This window comes from Lepidothrix coronata, unplaced genomic scaffold, assembly GCF_001604755.1.
Source record: "Lepidothrix coronata isolate B3197 unplaced genomic scaffold, Lepidothrix_coronata-1.0 Scaffold52, whole genome shotgun sequence".
Classification (NCBI taxonomy): domain Eukaryota; kingdom Metazoa; phylum Chordata; class Aves; order Passeriformes; family Pipridae; genus Lepidothrix; species Lepidothrix coronata.
Window position 1 is genome coordinate 3,550,345 of NW_016690232.1, and position 15,929 is coordinate 3,566,273.

Below are 15,929 nucleotides of genomic sequence, written 5' to 3' on the forward strand. Positions count from 1 at the left end.
CAAACTGCCGTGCTGATTGTGACACCCTTGTCCTGGCACCTTCTTGGTGGAGCTGCAGGGCTCTTGGGAACCCCAGGGCTTTCAGCATCTCCCTCTTGGTTGTGCTCCCAGGCCTGCTTAGCCTGGTGAGGAAAAGACTGAGTGAGGATCTTATCAATGCCTGTATGTGCCTGAAGGATGTCAAGAGGATGGAGCCAGGCTCTTCTCAGTGGTGCTGAGCAGTAGGGTGAGTAAAAATTGGAACAGAGGAAGTCCCACCTGAATGTTAGGAAAACCTTCTTTACTGTGATGGTGACTGAGCGCTGGAACAGGTTGTCCAGAGAGGTTAGGGAGTCTCCCTCAATATCTCCCTCAATATCTGGAGATATTCAAGAACCATCTAGACTCAATCCTGAGTACTGTGCTCTAGAGGATCCTGTTTGAGCAGAGAGGTTGGACGAGAAGACTTCTGGTGGTCCCTTCTGTGATTTCTGTGTTTATCCATTCTGTGATTCTTTGAAATGTCACTTTTTTAATGGCCAGCCCTGAAAACACACCTGGGCAGTCCTGAAATGAAACCTTTTCCCTCTCTCTGCTTGGGCAAACTTCTTGCCTTCAAACCAGGTCCCTGTCAGCACCTTGGTGCTGTGTGTGGTTGCTGTCAGCACATCTGCTTAGGTCATGATGAAATTTCATAGGAGACTCCACTATGCCTGCCCTGGACAGACCAAGTTGTCTTGCTTCATCAGGTCTGGGACTGAGGCCCAACCTTGGAGATCCTCCAGCGGGAAGAAGGGAAAGAAAGAAAGAAGGAACTCCTCTTAGAGCAGCAGTGACCAGTTTCCCTTCCAGGAGGAGGAATCTGCTCCCCAGGTGTGTATTTGATCTTGCTGTCTGTAATGCCATGGTGTCAGGCCTGGCAGGGCTGCCACTGCCCTCCAGGTTTTGGGCATTGTCGTGCCTGGGGTCTCTGATGTGCCCTGTAGCAGAAGTCTGTTGGTCTGTGGCTCTGCACTGTCAGTGGGAGTGGGAAGGGTTCTGTTCCTGTGGAGTGTGTGGAGCAGAGTTTTTGTGGCCTCTCCTGCACTGTGGGATAGACTCTGCCAACATTACATCCCTAGAACGTCCTGAGCTTTCTTGCTCTGGCCACTGACAAAACACAGTTGTGTTATGTTGAGCATCATGTCCCATTCTGTCGCTGTGGCTGCAGTCCCTGTTACTGTCACCTCCATGCACGTAAGGGTGTGCAGCATCCCTGGAATCGCCTCTGTGCAGAGGAGGGTACCTGCGGTGGGCACAGGCAGCGCTGGGGCCGGACAGTGTCCCACAGTGTCCCCAGGAGCGGGGCCACCTCACGAGGTGGCGCTGTCAAATCAGGAATGTGGAGCTGTTCGCAGCAGGAACAGGGCTCTGCTTCTCAGCATCGGGCTTGTGACTCCACAGTGGCAGTTAGTACAGGGACAACTCCAAATTAATTGTGGGGCTGGTGCTGGGCACTCCAGGGGGACAGTCCTGGGCCCCTGGCACCGGCACACTCTGTCACCCCAAGCAGGGGACCTCGTTTCCTTGTGCATGGCTGGGCTGCCCTGTGTGAGGAGGACAACTGGTACTGTAACAAGCCAGGAGGGACACAACAGAGATTTGTGAAAGCGTGTCAGAGATCACACCTGAACTGCCCATGCACACACATGTGCCCTGGGAGGGTCACGTCCTGTCACGCTGCATTAGTTCACAGAATCATAGAATGATTTGGGTTGGAAGGATCTGTAAAGATCATCTCGTTTCACCCACCCAGCCTGGCCTTGAACACTTCCAGGGATGGGGCAGCCACAGCTTCTCTGGGCAAACTGTTCCAGTGCCTCACAACCCTCAGACTGAAGAATTTCTTCCTCAGATCTAATCTAACCCTTCGGTGTTTGAAGCCATTCCCCCTTGTCTTGTCACTCCACGGTTGAAACTGTTGCGTTGAACAGCAGTGGGTGGTTGTGCTTGTCCCTGTGGTGCTCCTGGGATGCACGTCATCCTGGTGACAATGAGGAGATGTTGCCCTTTGGGTGATGCTTTCTTTTTGGGGTGTGTGGACTTGTGCTCTGCTGCAGGATGGCTTGGCAGTGCCTGTTCTGTGCCAGCTGTGGGGGTGGCTCTGGGATGGGGCCAAGCACAGCCCCTTGGGATGCACACTCACTTTCCTTTGGTCACAGCCTGGGCACATTGGCTGGTCACTATGCCAAAAACCAAACTGATATGGGGAGGGAGCAGCCATGGGCCACAAAACATCTGCTTGTCCTAGTGGTGCCAGGCAGAGCTATGGGAAGGAGTAGCTCTGATCATGAATTCAAAAGGATTTGTGCTGTTAAGCCCGAGAGATAAGAGGAGAGGTTAGGGAGGAGCTGGAGTGGTGGCTGCCTCACACATGAAAAACTCGTAAGTCCTCAGGGAAAGGTTGAAACAATTAAAAAAAATATATTTTCCACTTGGCAACTGACCAGTTGGCCAGTGAGATCCTCAGAGGCTGGTGTAGCTCCTTGGGTGCTCATCTGGCTCTGGACTGACCTCAGTGGGACTGTGATGGCTTCTGCCAGGAAAGGACCAAGGATTGTGAACAAAAACAGGCCAACATGGTTACTGTGGGAGGGTGCAAGGCCATTTCCATGGGATTTCTCCCCAAGAGGAGACCCCAAGAGATCTGGCAGGATGTATGTAGCTCTGTTCAGCCTGGCTGTGGCTTCCTGGGATTTGCTCAGGGCGTGCGCGGGCACATCTGCCCTGTTCATCTCCTCGCAAAAGGAGCTCACGCGAGCTGTGTGGCTATTTAGAAAAAAAAACCAAAAAAGGGCAAAAAGAGGCTTAAAAAAAAATAGGTGGACACATGAGCACAGCCCAGATTTAGAAAGGGGCTTGGAGAGGAGCACAGAGTGGTCGGACTCCATACAAAGATAAGGGCAGGGTTGCAACACCAAGGACATCAGGAGCTCTGCCCAAACCCGAATTATCCATGTCCTCTGTCCTGGTGTGGTAAGCAGCCCACCCTTGGCAGACCTAAGGCCGCCAGTGGCAGAGGCTCACGTTCCTGGGGCAGCAGAGGGGATGGGGCTGGGTTTTTTATCCTTGCCCAACATCAGCTGTCACAGCTTCCTGTGGTGGCAAAGTCCAAGGCTGCCTGACCGGGGGGTCAGCATCACCACCCGCAGTCATTGGCCACTCACAGCCTCCCCCAGCAGCCCAGCCTGTCCCTTCTGGTGCCACAGGGAGGGTGGGAGCTGTTTCCCTGCCAGCTGTGGTCAGTACCCAACCCTGAACACCTTGGCATTAGGTGATGGCCTAGAGCCCTGGTAATCTGGGAAACTCCAGCCTGAGTGCACAAACCTGCTCTTCCTCTAGCATAAGTACTATATCCCCAGAGTGAGATTTTGGAGGGAGATTTGGGATTTTTTTTTGCCCCTGTACAGCCCCATCCTGTTCTTGTATAAATAGTTTAGGACACCTCAAAGATTGCCACCAATGGGTGTGACCCTTTAAGGCCCACAGCACCTTAAAACTGGAGTTGCCCAAGGTCTCAGGTCTGCCAACTCAGCTTTAAATATTAACTGCTTTCTTGAACATACTGTGATTATTTTTTTATATACATGATTTTCATTCTTGGTCTCCTGGGTGCATAAAACCTGTTTGCTCAGCAAGGACATCATTGGTATTTCCTTACATTAATTACAAGTGTTTTTGAGCCTGTTGCCGTTTGTCTGTGGTTTCCTTGCTTGGGATTGAACATAAAGGCTGGACTCTGTCCCTTACACCTGGCAGCCCCTGCAGCAAGCTCTGCCTTCACTTGCCTCTTCTCCAGCTGAAGCAAAATCACTGGTGTAACCTTATACAAGCATCTGGGGCTGCTGACTTCACCAGCCTGGGTTAAGCATGTGTTGTGGCAGGAGAGGGACCTAATTCAGCCACGAGAGAGGGATATGGACAACGGCGCTTTGCTGTTACCTTTTATAATTTACAATGTCAGGCCTGGATTCACCGTTTAATCCACTTAGGTAGCGCCTTGAGGATTTCTGTACTCTCACTTATGGAGCTGCAAGGTGTATTAGGCTGAAATTAATCTGCCAGCCACAGCTAACTCAGCCCCAACCTAGCTGGGAGTGCATTTAACAGTGTGAACAGTGCTAATGAAAAAAAAAAAAAGGAAAAAAAAAACCCAAACAACAAAAACAACTCTGCCTATGCACACTGTGACCAATTTCCAACTGCGGGGAAAGGCATGTGCTGAGCGCTCCCTGGGATATTCTCCACCCTTGTACAGAACGAACCGAGCCAAGCAATTTCTAGGTCTCAAATCCCGCCTGCCCCTGACGTTCTCATCTTCCAGCTTCTCCTGGTCGCTGTTGAGGGTGAGCACGTGCTTGCAGAAGACGCTCAGCCCCTGCACAAGGTCTGAGGAGCAGAGCCGGTGGCAGGTAGGTGCTGCCTGCCGGGATTGCTGCCGGCTTGTCCCGGAGCGGGCGGCAGCAGTGCCCCCCTCCTTGAGGAAGGGGGGTGCTGGGGAATGAAGCAATGCCCTGGATTCCTGTGAGGCGTGGCAAGGTGGGCAGTGGGCACGGGGACTGGCACCCAGGTGGCTGAGAAGGGGGTGCAGAGGGAGGTGTGAGCATCTGGGGGGGGGTTAAGCAAGGCTTTCCCAGGTGTTCTGTCCCCAGGAACCTACGAGCGTCACAGGTGCAGGCGAGCTGCATGGGGGAGGGAGCTTTTTTTTTTTTGCCTTGGCATGTGCCTCTGCACGTTTTATTAATCTGCTTTCTCAAACTGCCCTTCTGTGCAGCCCAGGTGATCTCCTCTGCCGCTGAAATCCCTCTGGTCACCAGCCCGTGGCTCCCCTTGACCCTGGCAGCATCTTCAAAGGGAGCATGGGCCTGCTGCGGAGTGTGCAATGTTTGCTCACGCACAGGGCCAGCAGCTACAGCCCCCCTGCCTTGGGGGGTTTCGTCAGCCTCCTGCAGCGCTCCGGGGGAGACCGGTCGGCCACTGCTGCTTGCACAAGGTCAGTCCCCCCAGTGCACTCGTTCCCCCCTGGTGAGCTCCCTGTCCTCAGTCAGTGACTGCTGGGCCACTCTGAGCTGGGCAACTTCTGAATTAGGTGCTTGCTCAGGTGTCAAGTTTATTTTTCCAGCCCTTGTGTTGCTAGTCGTGGGTAAAAGGGGCTGCATCTCCAACTCCCCCAGCTGTGAGCCCCTCCAGAGCCCAGGGCCCAGTGATGGTGGTGGGCACATTGTCGTGGGTCCAACCAGAGGCAGCTGTGCCCAGTGGTGGGCAGAGATGGAGATGATGCAGGATCAGGCCACCCAGCCAACGTCTGGTCTCACTTGGATGCATTTCAGTTCTTTATGCAAGGCCTCACACCCCAGAACACCTCCCTGGATGGGTCTGGAAGTGGTATAGCTGAATTTGAGAATGTCTCAGCAGTTGGCATGGGGAGAGGAGTGATACTGAAGATGTCTCTGCTCATTGCAGGGGGGTGGACTAGATTACCTTTAGGTCCCTTCAAATCCAAACTATTCTGCTCATCCCTCACAGCTGTGCCATTGTGGGAAGCTGGGGCATTTTGGGTGCATCAGGCCTCCTCCTGGGATCCAACCATCACAACAAAATGGGCTGTCACATCACAATTCCTGTCCCTGTGTGACATCTCTGTTTAAAGAGAAAAAAAAAAAGGCATTCCTTTCTATTTGAGAAATTTTTTTTTTAGTGCTGGTGAAAGACAAATGGGTACCTGGGCTTAGGAGTCTGGGTCTACAACCTGTTGGGGTTGAGATCCCAGGATCTGTGGGGAGGGGCCACCCATGGAGATGGCCCCAAGCTGCTGGGAAAGAGTCCCAGCACTCCAGGAACAAAGCCATCAGCCACCTGCCCCAGGGCCAGAGCCACAGGGATGTTTCATGTCCTACCTTTTTAACCCTTGAATTATCACCCCCCTCTGTTTTTCCTTCCTATGGTGTGACACTTCTGCATTTTAAGGCATTCCCAAATTTATGAGGCTGCACTTTCAGGAGGTCCCTGCAACCAGGCCTGTTTGCTAAGAGCAAATTGTTCAGGGCAGCTGGGGAGGACGTGAGGATAGGGATAGAGTGGGACATGTGGACAAGGGATGGATCACAGCAGCCCCACCAATGCACAGTGGAGAGGGAAGACATGATCCTTTACTGCTTGGCTGCTGGCTGGAGTTGGAAAAGAGCAGGCATGTCTTATGCTACCTGGGAGGTCCCCAAACCTATCCCACATAGTGCAGGGTCCTGGTCCTGAGGGTTTGCACAGCTGCCTTGGAGGCAGGAGGCTGCAAAGTCCAGCCTGCCTGGCCCTCCCAGCAGCTCACCAACCGCTCTCCAACCTTGGCACTTCTCTCAGGATATAAACCACGCCGGCGGGAAGTGCTGGGGCAGGAGAATAAAGGTGTTCCCGTGAATTAATAGGAGGAAGAAAGAAAAACATGTGCCAGTTGGGACTCGCCCCTGGAGCAGGACATTGTCTCTGGCTATGCCTGTGGAGCGGGGCCCTTTGAAGGCGGATTTAAATCCACTCGTGGGACGTGTCACCTGTTGGCATCGTGCCTTCCCCAGCTCCCCGAGGAGTTTTTTGTCAGCGGCAATGAGGGTCACTGGAGCACGCAGCTGGGCGAAGGCACAGCCTGAGCCGGCTTTCCCAAAAAAAACACACGGGCTGGAAGGGGAGGAGGGGAAGGAAGGCTGGCGGTAAACAAGCTGGGTGAGCCCTGCGAGGCGGCCCGGGAACGCTCCCCCCTCCCTCCCCCGCCCCGTCGGCTTCCCGGGAGAGGGCGCTGAGCCCGCGGCTGCCGCTTCTCCGCTGGCTCGTAAACATGTTGTGCAGGGCGAGCCCAGGGGCTTGGGCATGAGCCAGCCACCCCAAGCCCGCCGGGGCCGGGAGCTGCATCCTCCCACCCCAGCCACCACACCCTTGCCCACCTTGGGGGTCTCTCCCGGGCCGGGGTTTGCTGCTCGGCATGGATTTATTGGATGGAGAGGAGATGTTTACTTTGCAAGCTGCCTTTGCTCCCCGCTTCCCTTCGGGGCTGTTTGGAGCTGCCCAGCCCCGAGGTTTGGGCGGCAGGGGGTGACCCCACTCTGAAGGAACTTCCACCTGTAGACACTCGGGCTTGTTTGCAGCCAGCTCTGGCGGACAAAGTTACAGGGAAATTAGCAGGTAGCAAACATATTTCCAAGAATTTGGAAGCTATCAGCTCTCAGTGTCCCGATTAAAGAAACACTCTGCAAACCTAGGGAAGAGGGCTGGACGCTGCTTTACGTTTCCCATGGCTTGACAGCTCCCCATTATGGGAGCTATTTTGGGCCTCGGCAGCAGCTCCTATCTACTTCCTTTTGCTTCAGCTGAGCTGTTACATTTGGGTGACCACAGCTGAACTTGGGCAGAACGTCAGATCCTGAGCTCATTTCGGTGGGTAGAACACTGCGTTTGTTTATGTATTAAAAAAATTTCTCTATGCACAGGGTGCAGGAACTGAGGTGCTGAGAGGAGGCAGTTTCTGGGGTGCTGAGGGGAGGCAGTGGCTGTTGCAATGGTTGGTGGCTCTGTCTTGCCCAAGCAATTCCAGGAGGAGAAAAGCACCTTAATTTCACCTCTGTTCTGGACAGCCTCAGGGGATTACCACACACTGGTGGCTGCTGCGAGGTGGTGGTGAGGAATGAGCCGGGTTGTCCCTGGAGGCAGGGTGGGGATCTGGCTCTCGAGATGGGCAACAAATCAAGGCTCCATTTTAGCCAGCACTTCTACCTCCTCCCCCCTGAGGATCCGGCTCTCCCTGGCCATTTTCCCTCTGGATTGTGGATGTACTGTGCCTGTGTCTGCGGCAGGGTGGCTGTTGATGGTCAGGAGGCTCCAGCTTCTTGAGGAATAGCAATTTGGTGCCATGTCCCCGAGGCTGGCATGGGGCAGCCCAGGAGCCTGTCGCCCCGGGGCAGGCGTGTGGGTGGCGTGTGCTCGGCCTGGGACCTGCGTGTGCGCGCAGAGGGTGCACACGGGTGGCAGCTCCGTCTGCTCGTGCTGGCGTTGCTCTCCTGCCCCTTGGATCCGGGTAGGGAGGTGCAGAGGGCTGGACAGGAGATGGGACAACAAGCGAGCTGTCGGGGTGGAAAAATACTGGGCAGTGCCTGCAGTTTGCTGGGTGCTAAGTGGGTGCTCCTGTGGTGGGCCTGGGGGACTTCTCCTCCCTCGAGTGACAGTGACTGGTCCTTGTGCTTTGGAGTGAGGGTCTGCAATCCAGGTGCTGGAATCTGTTACCTGCTCCAGGAGGAAAAGCGCGGGGCATTGAGGCTGTTTTCCCTCTCCCAGACGTGGTCACCGAGCCAGAGCCTGTGCCCAGGGCTCGGTGGGGCTCCGGTCCCTCCTTCTCTCCCCCCCGTTTACCCAGGGCGGCCGGTTTCCATCCCTGCGAGTTATGCCAAGGCAGCCGCTAATGTAAACCCTGCGGAAACCCTGGCTCCGCTCCCGCCTGCCCAGGGACCAGGGGTTGTTTTTCTGGACGGCTAAAAGGTCTTAAACCACCCCCACGCCCCCCCTCCCCCTTCATTCTGCCCCCTCTTCCCTCTGCTTTGCGCACCCACCCCCCGCCTCCACGGGGTGCGGGGCGACGCGGGGGTCCTCCCCCCTCTTCCCTGGGGGAAGCCGGGCCGCGGTGCCGCCGGAGAAGGAGGAGGAGGAGGAGGGAGGCGGGGTGGTGTCCCGGTCCCCCCTCCTGTGTCCCCCCCGTCCCGCCCTGCTGCCCAATCCGTGCGGCGGGGCCGGCGCTGCTCCGCCATAAAGGGGCGGCGGGCGCGGCCCCGGGAGCCGAGCGTGGGAGCCCCGCGCCCGCCCGCACCGCCGCCGAGCCCAGGTACCGGCCCGGGGGAGGGAGCGAGGGAGGGGGTCCCGCTGGCCGCCACCCGCCGCAGCCCCCCGGGGACACGAGGGCGGGGGGGGGCAGCCCCGGGGCTCCCCAGCGGCCAGACGTTCCAAGGGATAATGCCTCCTTTGGGGGAAGGGGGCGGGGGGGGTGAGGTGGTGGGGGGAGGAAGTGGCAGCTCGAGTTTTCTGTACAACATTGAAAAGGCCAACTGTTCTTTTTGGGGTTTTTTTTTTTTTTTCTTCTTTCCCCGTCCACGAGGCTCTTCAGCTGATCGCTGAAGAAACGTGGGGACATCCCTCCCTGCCAGGAGACGCGCGCGTGGGTGATGCTTCTGGCAAGGGAATGGGGCAGTGGGAGCTGCCGCGGGGAGCGGGTCGGCTGGGGAGGGCTCAGTCCGAGCCCCCCTTCAGGGGAACAGGATGTTGGAGCGACTTCCCAAGTCGCTCCACATTTCCAAACTCAGCATTTCCAAGCTCCTGAAAACACGCGTGGAGCCCGACTGCTGTGGGTCTGACACGAGTGGGCTGGCTGGCAGGCTCCAGGATGTGCCGAGCTGTGGGGATGCTGCAGCTCCCACCAACTGAGACCAGAGCCCCTCAGGCCTCCCCATCACTGCCTGGGGTGCTCAGGGCTTGCTTGTACTGCCTGTTGCTTTTTCTCCTGCCCTGGGACCAGGTTTGGATAACCTCAGCTAGGCTGAGAAGGCAGCTGGGGTGTCCCAGCCCTCCTCGATGAAGCAGGTTTAGTAAGAAAGCCTCAGCTAAGCTTTCCTTGTGTTAGCATTGCTCAGGAGCAGTGATGAGTGTGGAGGTGAAAAGTTCACTCAGGGCTGAGGAGCACTTTGGAAGTCTGTTGCACAGTGGATGAGACCTAGTTTATTGGCAGGAGTTTGGGTATTAATGGGACTCTTTGAAGGGATCGCTGCTCCTGGAGCAGGGTTTTCCTGGCTGCCGGCATCTGCCTGAGCTGCTGTGTGTTCTCCCTGAGGAATGACATGCAACCGCTGGCGATGGCAGCCAGCCCTGTGGCCAAGCTGTCTAGTGCTCCTCCCTGGTTGAGGGGGGTGAAAAATGTGGGAGCGCAGGAAGGGCTCACAGTTAGGGTTGGTTTTGATTCCTCCCTGCAGGAACCCCCTCGTCAGGACTGCAGCCATGGCCACCTCGGCGAGCTCCCACCTGAGCAAAGCCATCAAGCACATGTACATGAAGCTGCCGCAGGGGGAGAAGGTCCAAGCCATGTACATCTGGATCGACGGGACAGGGGAGCACCTCCGCTGCAAAACCCGCACGCTGGACCACGAGCCCAAGAGCCTTGAAGGTGAGAGGGCAGGTGCAGGACTCGCAGCCCCTCGCCAGGTGGAGAAAGGATGCCATTTCTCTCTTTCTGTGGCAGAAGGATAGTTTTTAGGGAAGACATTCCTCCTCACCCCCTTCTGGTTACCTCTTTGCCCAGATACCCCAGGGGAATGTTCCCAGCTCTCCAGATGCGGAGTTTCAGTTGGATGCCTGGGGGCTGGGAGCCCATCCTTGGTGCTGTGGATGGGGCTTTTGGCAAGGGCTGGGGGCTGTTGGCAGGGGCTCGGTGGCCCATTGACTCCCGAGTACTCGTTTTGGCCGGAAGTAGTTTGGCAGAAGAAAGTGGAGGGGAAAGAATGGAGCTATCCGGTGTAATTAAGAGCTTGTGTCCCTCAGAACAAACAGTCCCAGCTTACACAATAATAGCATTAGGATTTTCCCCAGGTTGCCATGGTGCTGGCTGGAGACAGTTATGAAATGAAAATACTGTGTGTGACTGAGCAGAATTATCTTTTTTCTTTTTCTATTTTTTTTTCCCCTCTCCTTTACCCTTTTCCCTGTAAGGGAGTGGTTGGCACAACTCCTTTGAAATCATTGTGTTTCCCATCCTCCTGCTTTTCCCCTGGGACATGGAGGAGATAATATTGCCCGGGTGGAGTTCACTGCTTCTCCCGCTGTGCTTTGACCTGGAGGGCAGTGAACAGCCCAGAGGGGTGGGCGAGGGGCCATGCTGGCCATACTCCCCCCCTGAGATTCCACCCATATGTGATTTGTTTTCCCACCTTCTTCAGGCCATGTAACATGGATAAGTGTATTCCATGGCTCCCCTCATTCCCATAGCTTGAAGATGTCTCATGCTCTGCCATCCCCCAGCTTGCCCAGCTGAGGAGACTGGGTGCTCTGCTCATCCCTTTGGTTGTTGTGACATGGGAAATGTCCTCAGTGCTGCTCAGTTCACTCAGGCTTGGCCAGCAGCCCAGCAACTTGTTATTTCCCAGGGTGGCTGAGGAGTTGTACTCTTCTGTTTTTGCTTATTTTGTTTTTTTTTTTTTTTTTTTTGCTTCCTCCATTTGGAACAGAATCAGCTGAGCTGGGATTAAACCCATTGTAGGCCTGTTCTCTATAAGCATCTTCACCTCTATCTTACTGGAAGGCGGCAGGGAGCTCATCCTCTGGTGTCCAGGGACCCTGGGTCAGTGTGGCTTGTTCCTCTCTCCACTCCAGATCTGCCTGAGTGGAATTTCGATGGCTCCAGTACCTACCAGTCTGAAGGCTCCAACAGCGACATGTACCTGCGACCTGCTGCCATGTTTCGGGACCCGTTTCGCAAGGATCCCAATAAACTAGTTCTCTGTGAGGTCTTCAAATACAACCGCCAGTGTGCAGGTGAATGGACGTTCTCCCTTCTCCTGGTGGAGGTGGTATTTCTGGGGAGGGGAAAGGAAGACCTGTCCAAATGCTGTCTGTGCCCTTATCATCACCCATGACACAAAAATAATCTGTGCCCTGACAGTAAAGGGCAAACAAAGTGCTGGTAGTGGAGAAAGGGCTGGGATTCTTCACTACTTCTGCTGGGACTCAAACTGTAAATGAAGTGGGAATGGGGAATGGAGGTGGAGGTGCTACTAAGCCTTGTGTCGCTTTTCCGTTCTAGACTCAAATCTCCGACACACCTGCAGGAAGATTATGGACATGGTGTCCAACCAGCACCCCTGGTTTGGCATGGAGCAAGAGTACACTCTCCTTGGGACAGACGGACATCCATTTGGCTGGCCTTCCAACGGCTTCCCTGGACCCCAAGGTAACCTTTCGGGAGTCTGCGCTGGACCAGATCAGGAGCATTTGAACTGTAATCCCTGTGACACAGCTTCAGCTGAAAGATTGGAGGTGTTTCTAGAACCAGTGGTGGACAATAGCAAGTGGCATGTTGGCAAAAATTAACCACGAGGTTAAGATCATTACAGAAAGGCTGAGGTGGGGATTGGCCACATCCAAATTTGCTGCTTGGTTTGTTAGTCTGCAGGGGACTTAAACCTGTGGGGGACTTGCTCTCCGTCAGTGTTCTACTCTGCTAGTTCTTCCACGAAAAACAGATTTTGGGGCTTTTCCACACACCCCAAGCCTTTGGAGAGTTCTTTGCTGTGCGTGCTCGGTCTTCACTGAGTTTAAGCGATTTCCTTGTGGAAGCTGATGTTCACCTGTGCTGTTGCAGGTCCGTACTACTGCGGCGTAGGGGCAGACAAAGCCTATGGCAGAGACATTGTGGAGGCCCACTACCGAGCGTGCCTTTATGCTGGCGTGAAAATTGGAGGAACCAACGCAGAAGTGATGCCAGCCCAGGTAAATCATTTCAGATGCCTCACGGAACGAGATAGCAGTACGGAAAAATCCCAGGCAGCAGGAAACTGTGGCTGCCTGCACTGAGTTGTGTAGTTGTGTCACGGATCAGGGAGTGGGAGGTGCCTCATGGTGAGATAGTCGCACCACTGAGCCTGTGACTCCTCCTCCTTGCAGTGGGAGTTCCAGGTGGGACCATGCGAAGGGATTGAGATGGGGGATCACCTCTGGATCGCACGCTTCATCCTGCACCGGGTGTGTGAAGACTTCGGTGTCGTCGTGTCCTTCGATCCCAAACCCATCCCTGGGAACTGGAACGGTGCTGGCTGTCACACCAACTTCAGCACCAAGAGCATGAGGGAAGAAGGAGGTCTCAAGTAAGTGTTCTGAGATGGGCCAGCAGCATCTGTGTACTGGGCAGCAAGATTTTGCAAAACTTTTGCCGACACAGGAGATGTTGCTCTGGTGTTGGATGTTAACGCTTAAGCTTTTCTTCCAGATGATTTTTTTTTTTTTTTTTTGCTTGGTTGGTTTTTGTGTTTTGGTTTTTTTTTAATACATATTTTGTATAACGCCACACTCTCATCTTGGTGCTGGGTGGGCAGTTCAGCCAGCAGTACAGCTCCGTCAGTGCTGACAAGCACAAGTGGCCAGGATGCAACTGTTCCTAAAAGCCTGTCTGGCTCTTCATCTGCCAATGCTGGAAACAAAGAAACTCGGCCTTTTTTTAATTATTACATTTTAATAATTTATTTTTTTTTATTACTGTAAGAGAAAGACCATTTGCTTCTGTCTAGGCAAGGCTGTGGAAACAGATGCCATGTTTTCTTAAAGATGAAGATCTTGGAAATGTAAACCCTGAGTTCTTGTATGGGATTGGTGTGCTGAGTGCAGTCAGAGGCCCTATGGCACTGGGTTGCAGTGGAGCTCTGTGGAGGGATTCCTCCTAGCAGCCCTGTTTTCTTGCCTTAATTTTGGTGATGCCCAGAGATAATGAGCCAACTCGTGCCTGTGTGAGCTTCACAAATAGAAACTTCAGTATTGAGAAATCCCCCCTCTGAGAGCAGGTTCCCCAGTGGCAGCGTGTCTGGGAGGTTTGGCTGTGAGTTGAACTGGTGGTGTCTCACAGACAGCACTCCCAAGGGATCCTGTGGGATTTGGCCACGAGGATCCTTTTCCAAGAAGCAGCCTGGGTCAGCAGTAGGAGTGGAGAGAAGCCCTGTGTTGGGATGATCAGCAAAGGGGGTTATGGGGCATAAGGCATCATCATGAAGTGGCTTGGGGACAGCAGTGAATCTCGTGTCGCTTCGACACAACAGCCCGGAGTGGCTCAGCTCGTCCTGTCCCTCAGACACTCACTGCGCATTCCCTTCTCCCTCCCTCCCTCCCTCCCTCCACAGGCACATCGAAGAGGCCATCGAGAAGCTGAGCAAGCGCCACCAGTACCACATCCGTGCCTATGACCCCAAGGGGGGGCTGGACAATGCCAGGCGCCTGACGGGTTTCCACGAGACATCCAACATCAACGAGTTCTCCGCTGGCGTGGCCAACCGCGGCGCCAGCATCCGCATCCCCAGGAAAGTGGGCCACGACAAGATGGGCTACTTCGAGGACCGCCGGCCCTCGGCCAACTGCGATCCCTACGCTGTGACAGAGGCCCTCATCCGCACGTGTCTCCTCAACGAAACCGGGGATGAGCCTTTTGAGTACAAGAACTAAGCAGACTGCGCCCACAGACACCGCCTTCCCCCCGCTCTTTCTGCACCCCTAAACTTCCCTTCTAGATGTAATCCCAAGGGTACAAGATAACATGTTCTGTGTTTCAGTAACTCTTGTTGTCTTGATGTGGGGGAGGAGGGCAAATTTAGTTTTATCGATGTCTGTTTGTCGTTGACTCCTCAGAAGGCGAGAGGAGGAGGAGAGGATGTTAGAGAACTTTTAACCACTGTTTTATTTTTTTGTCTAATTCATGTGTACATCTGATGGGATCCAGTGGCTTCCAGGGACAGACTGCAAACGCAGAAAGCCAGTAGGAAGAGTGGAGAGCTTAAAAATACAGCTGACTTCCCTGAGAGTGAGATTTGGGGTGTCAGCCCCGCTGCTGGCTCTCTCCAGACTAATGGTTCTCTAAGGTTGGTGCCCTTCTGCAGAGAAGGGAAGATGGGAGCTGTGATGGAGCCCCGTGTGCTCCTGCCTGTATGGGGAGATGATGAGGAGGTCATCATCCTCTGGCCACTTTGAGGTTTCTGGGAATCTTCTGGCATTGAGCTCAGCATAGGAGTGTTGAGGAGAACTCCTGGTTCTGTCACTGGAAGTCAACTGGTCTCTGGCTCATAACACAGAGTGAAGTAGTACTTTTCTATTTAAATATAAAAACAGCAAAAAAAAATTATATATGAAAGTGTTTTTTTCTTAAAAGAGATGATGTTCCAATGCCTCATCCAGCTGGAGCAGGCAGAGCTCTTGCCGGATGCTGTCAGAGAGCCTCCAGGTGGGATCGAGGGTGAGCTTGGAGGGCTTGGTGGAGGAGACTTGGATGAGATTTGTTCCAGTGTGGAGTGGAGCTTGCAGGAGGCGGCTCCCAGAGCCAGTTGCCTGCAGAAGCATCACTGTAACTCAAGAGGCCACAATGCACTAACAAGTGTGTGGCTCAACAGGAGGAAGGTGTCCTGAACTAGGAGTTGACCGGTCAACTTCCCCGCCTTCCGGATGGAGCTGTGGGTGTGTTACCTTTCCAGCAGGGCTAGCATGTCACTAAAGCAGGGCTTTTGATAAAGGAAAAAAAAAAAAAAGAAAAGAAGTTTTAGGATTTTTTTTTTTTTTTCATAATGTTCTTAGTTTCTCAAACTGACTGGTTTTACAGAGACCGTTGATGCCACTGTTGTGTCCTGGCTCTCGGGCTGCCTGCTATCCAGCCGTGATGGGGGCTGGGAGAAAGGAGAGGCCACTTGTCCCTCCCAGTCAGCCCTGGCACCCCCAGCTCATTCTGGGAGGGTTTAAACGTTCCGGGATTTTACACTTGGGTATATTAGATGGTGCCAGTTATATTCCGTTGCATTTGGACTTCTTCCGAATAGTTCTGGTTTTTTAATAATAAAAAAAGAAAAAAAGAACAAAACCTTAACTCCGACTTCTGCAGCTTCTTTTTGTATGTGTATTGCCTTCACCATTTGAAGGGAGTTTGACTCTCATAGTGTATGGATGGGGCTTTTCATTGTTGGGGTGTTTTTTGGGGAGACATCTGTGCTCTCAAGAAAATGGGGGTTTGTCGGTGGTGATTGGTTCTCCAGCAAGTGATGGTCCAGATGTGACTTGAGTGGGGTTCCTTTGGGAAGGGAAAAGACCTGGGTTTCTGAGTGTCCATAGAGAGTTATGGGGTCACTACAGGTGTTTGTGCATCTCCCCAGCCTCCT

General features: G+C 54.1%; 1 protein-coding gene across 3 annotated transcripts; it reads left to right on the forward strand.

Moving 5' to 3' along the window:
• The first annotated feature begins 113 nt into the window (after positions 1-113).
• On the forward strand, positions 114-15,640 carry GLUL (glutamate-ammonia ligase). 3 transcript variants are annotated; one of them, XM_017815798.1, is made up of 10 exons: positions 114-226; positions 729-852; positions 4,343-4,430; positions 4,793-5,011; positions 10,011-10,201; positions 11,404-11,565; positions 11,834-11,980; positions 12,392-12,519; positions 12,694-12,893; positions 13,917-15,640. In XM_017815798.1, exons 4-10 carry the CDS (start codon positions 4,878-4,880, stop codon positions 14,233-14,235), a joined length of 1,281 nt encoding a protein of 426 aa, XP_017671287.1. In that variant the 5' UTR covers positions 114-226; positions 729-852; positions 4,343-4,430; positions 4,793-4,877; the 3' UTR covers positions 14,236-15,640. The 3 variants fall into 3 exon arrangements, with proteins under 3 accessions (XP_017671287.1, XP_017671289.1, XP_017671288.1); XM_017815800.1 differs by lacking the exons at positions 114-226; positions 729-852; positions 4,343-4,430; positions 4,793-5,011 and adding an exon at positions 7,325-7,437; XM_017815799.1 differs by lacking the exons at positions 114-226; positions 729-852; positions 4,343-4,430; positions 4,793-5,011 and adding an exon at positions 8,827-8,872.
• Positions 15,641-15,929: the final 289 nt, after the last annotated feature.

Bases quoted from the DNA above. Each gene is read 5' to 3' on its own strand.
- GLUL (XM_017815798.1), top strand. From the start codon at position 4,878: ATGGGCCTGCTGCGGAGTGTGCAATGTTTGCTCACGCACAGGGCCAGC. The intron at 5,012-10,010 runs GTCAGTCCCCCC...TCCTCCCTGCAG, and splicing joins GCCACTGCTGCTTGCACAAG to GAACCCCCTCGTCAGGACTG. The intron at 11,566-11,833 runs GTGAATGGACGT...TTTCCGTTCTAG, and splicing joins ATACAACCGCCAGTGTGCAG to ACTCAAATCTCCGACACACC.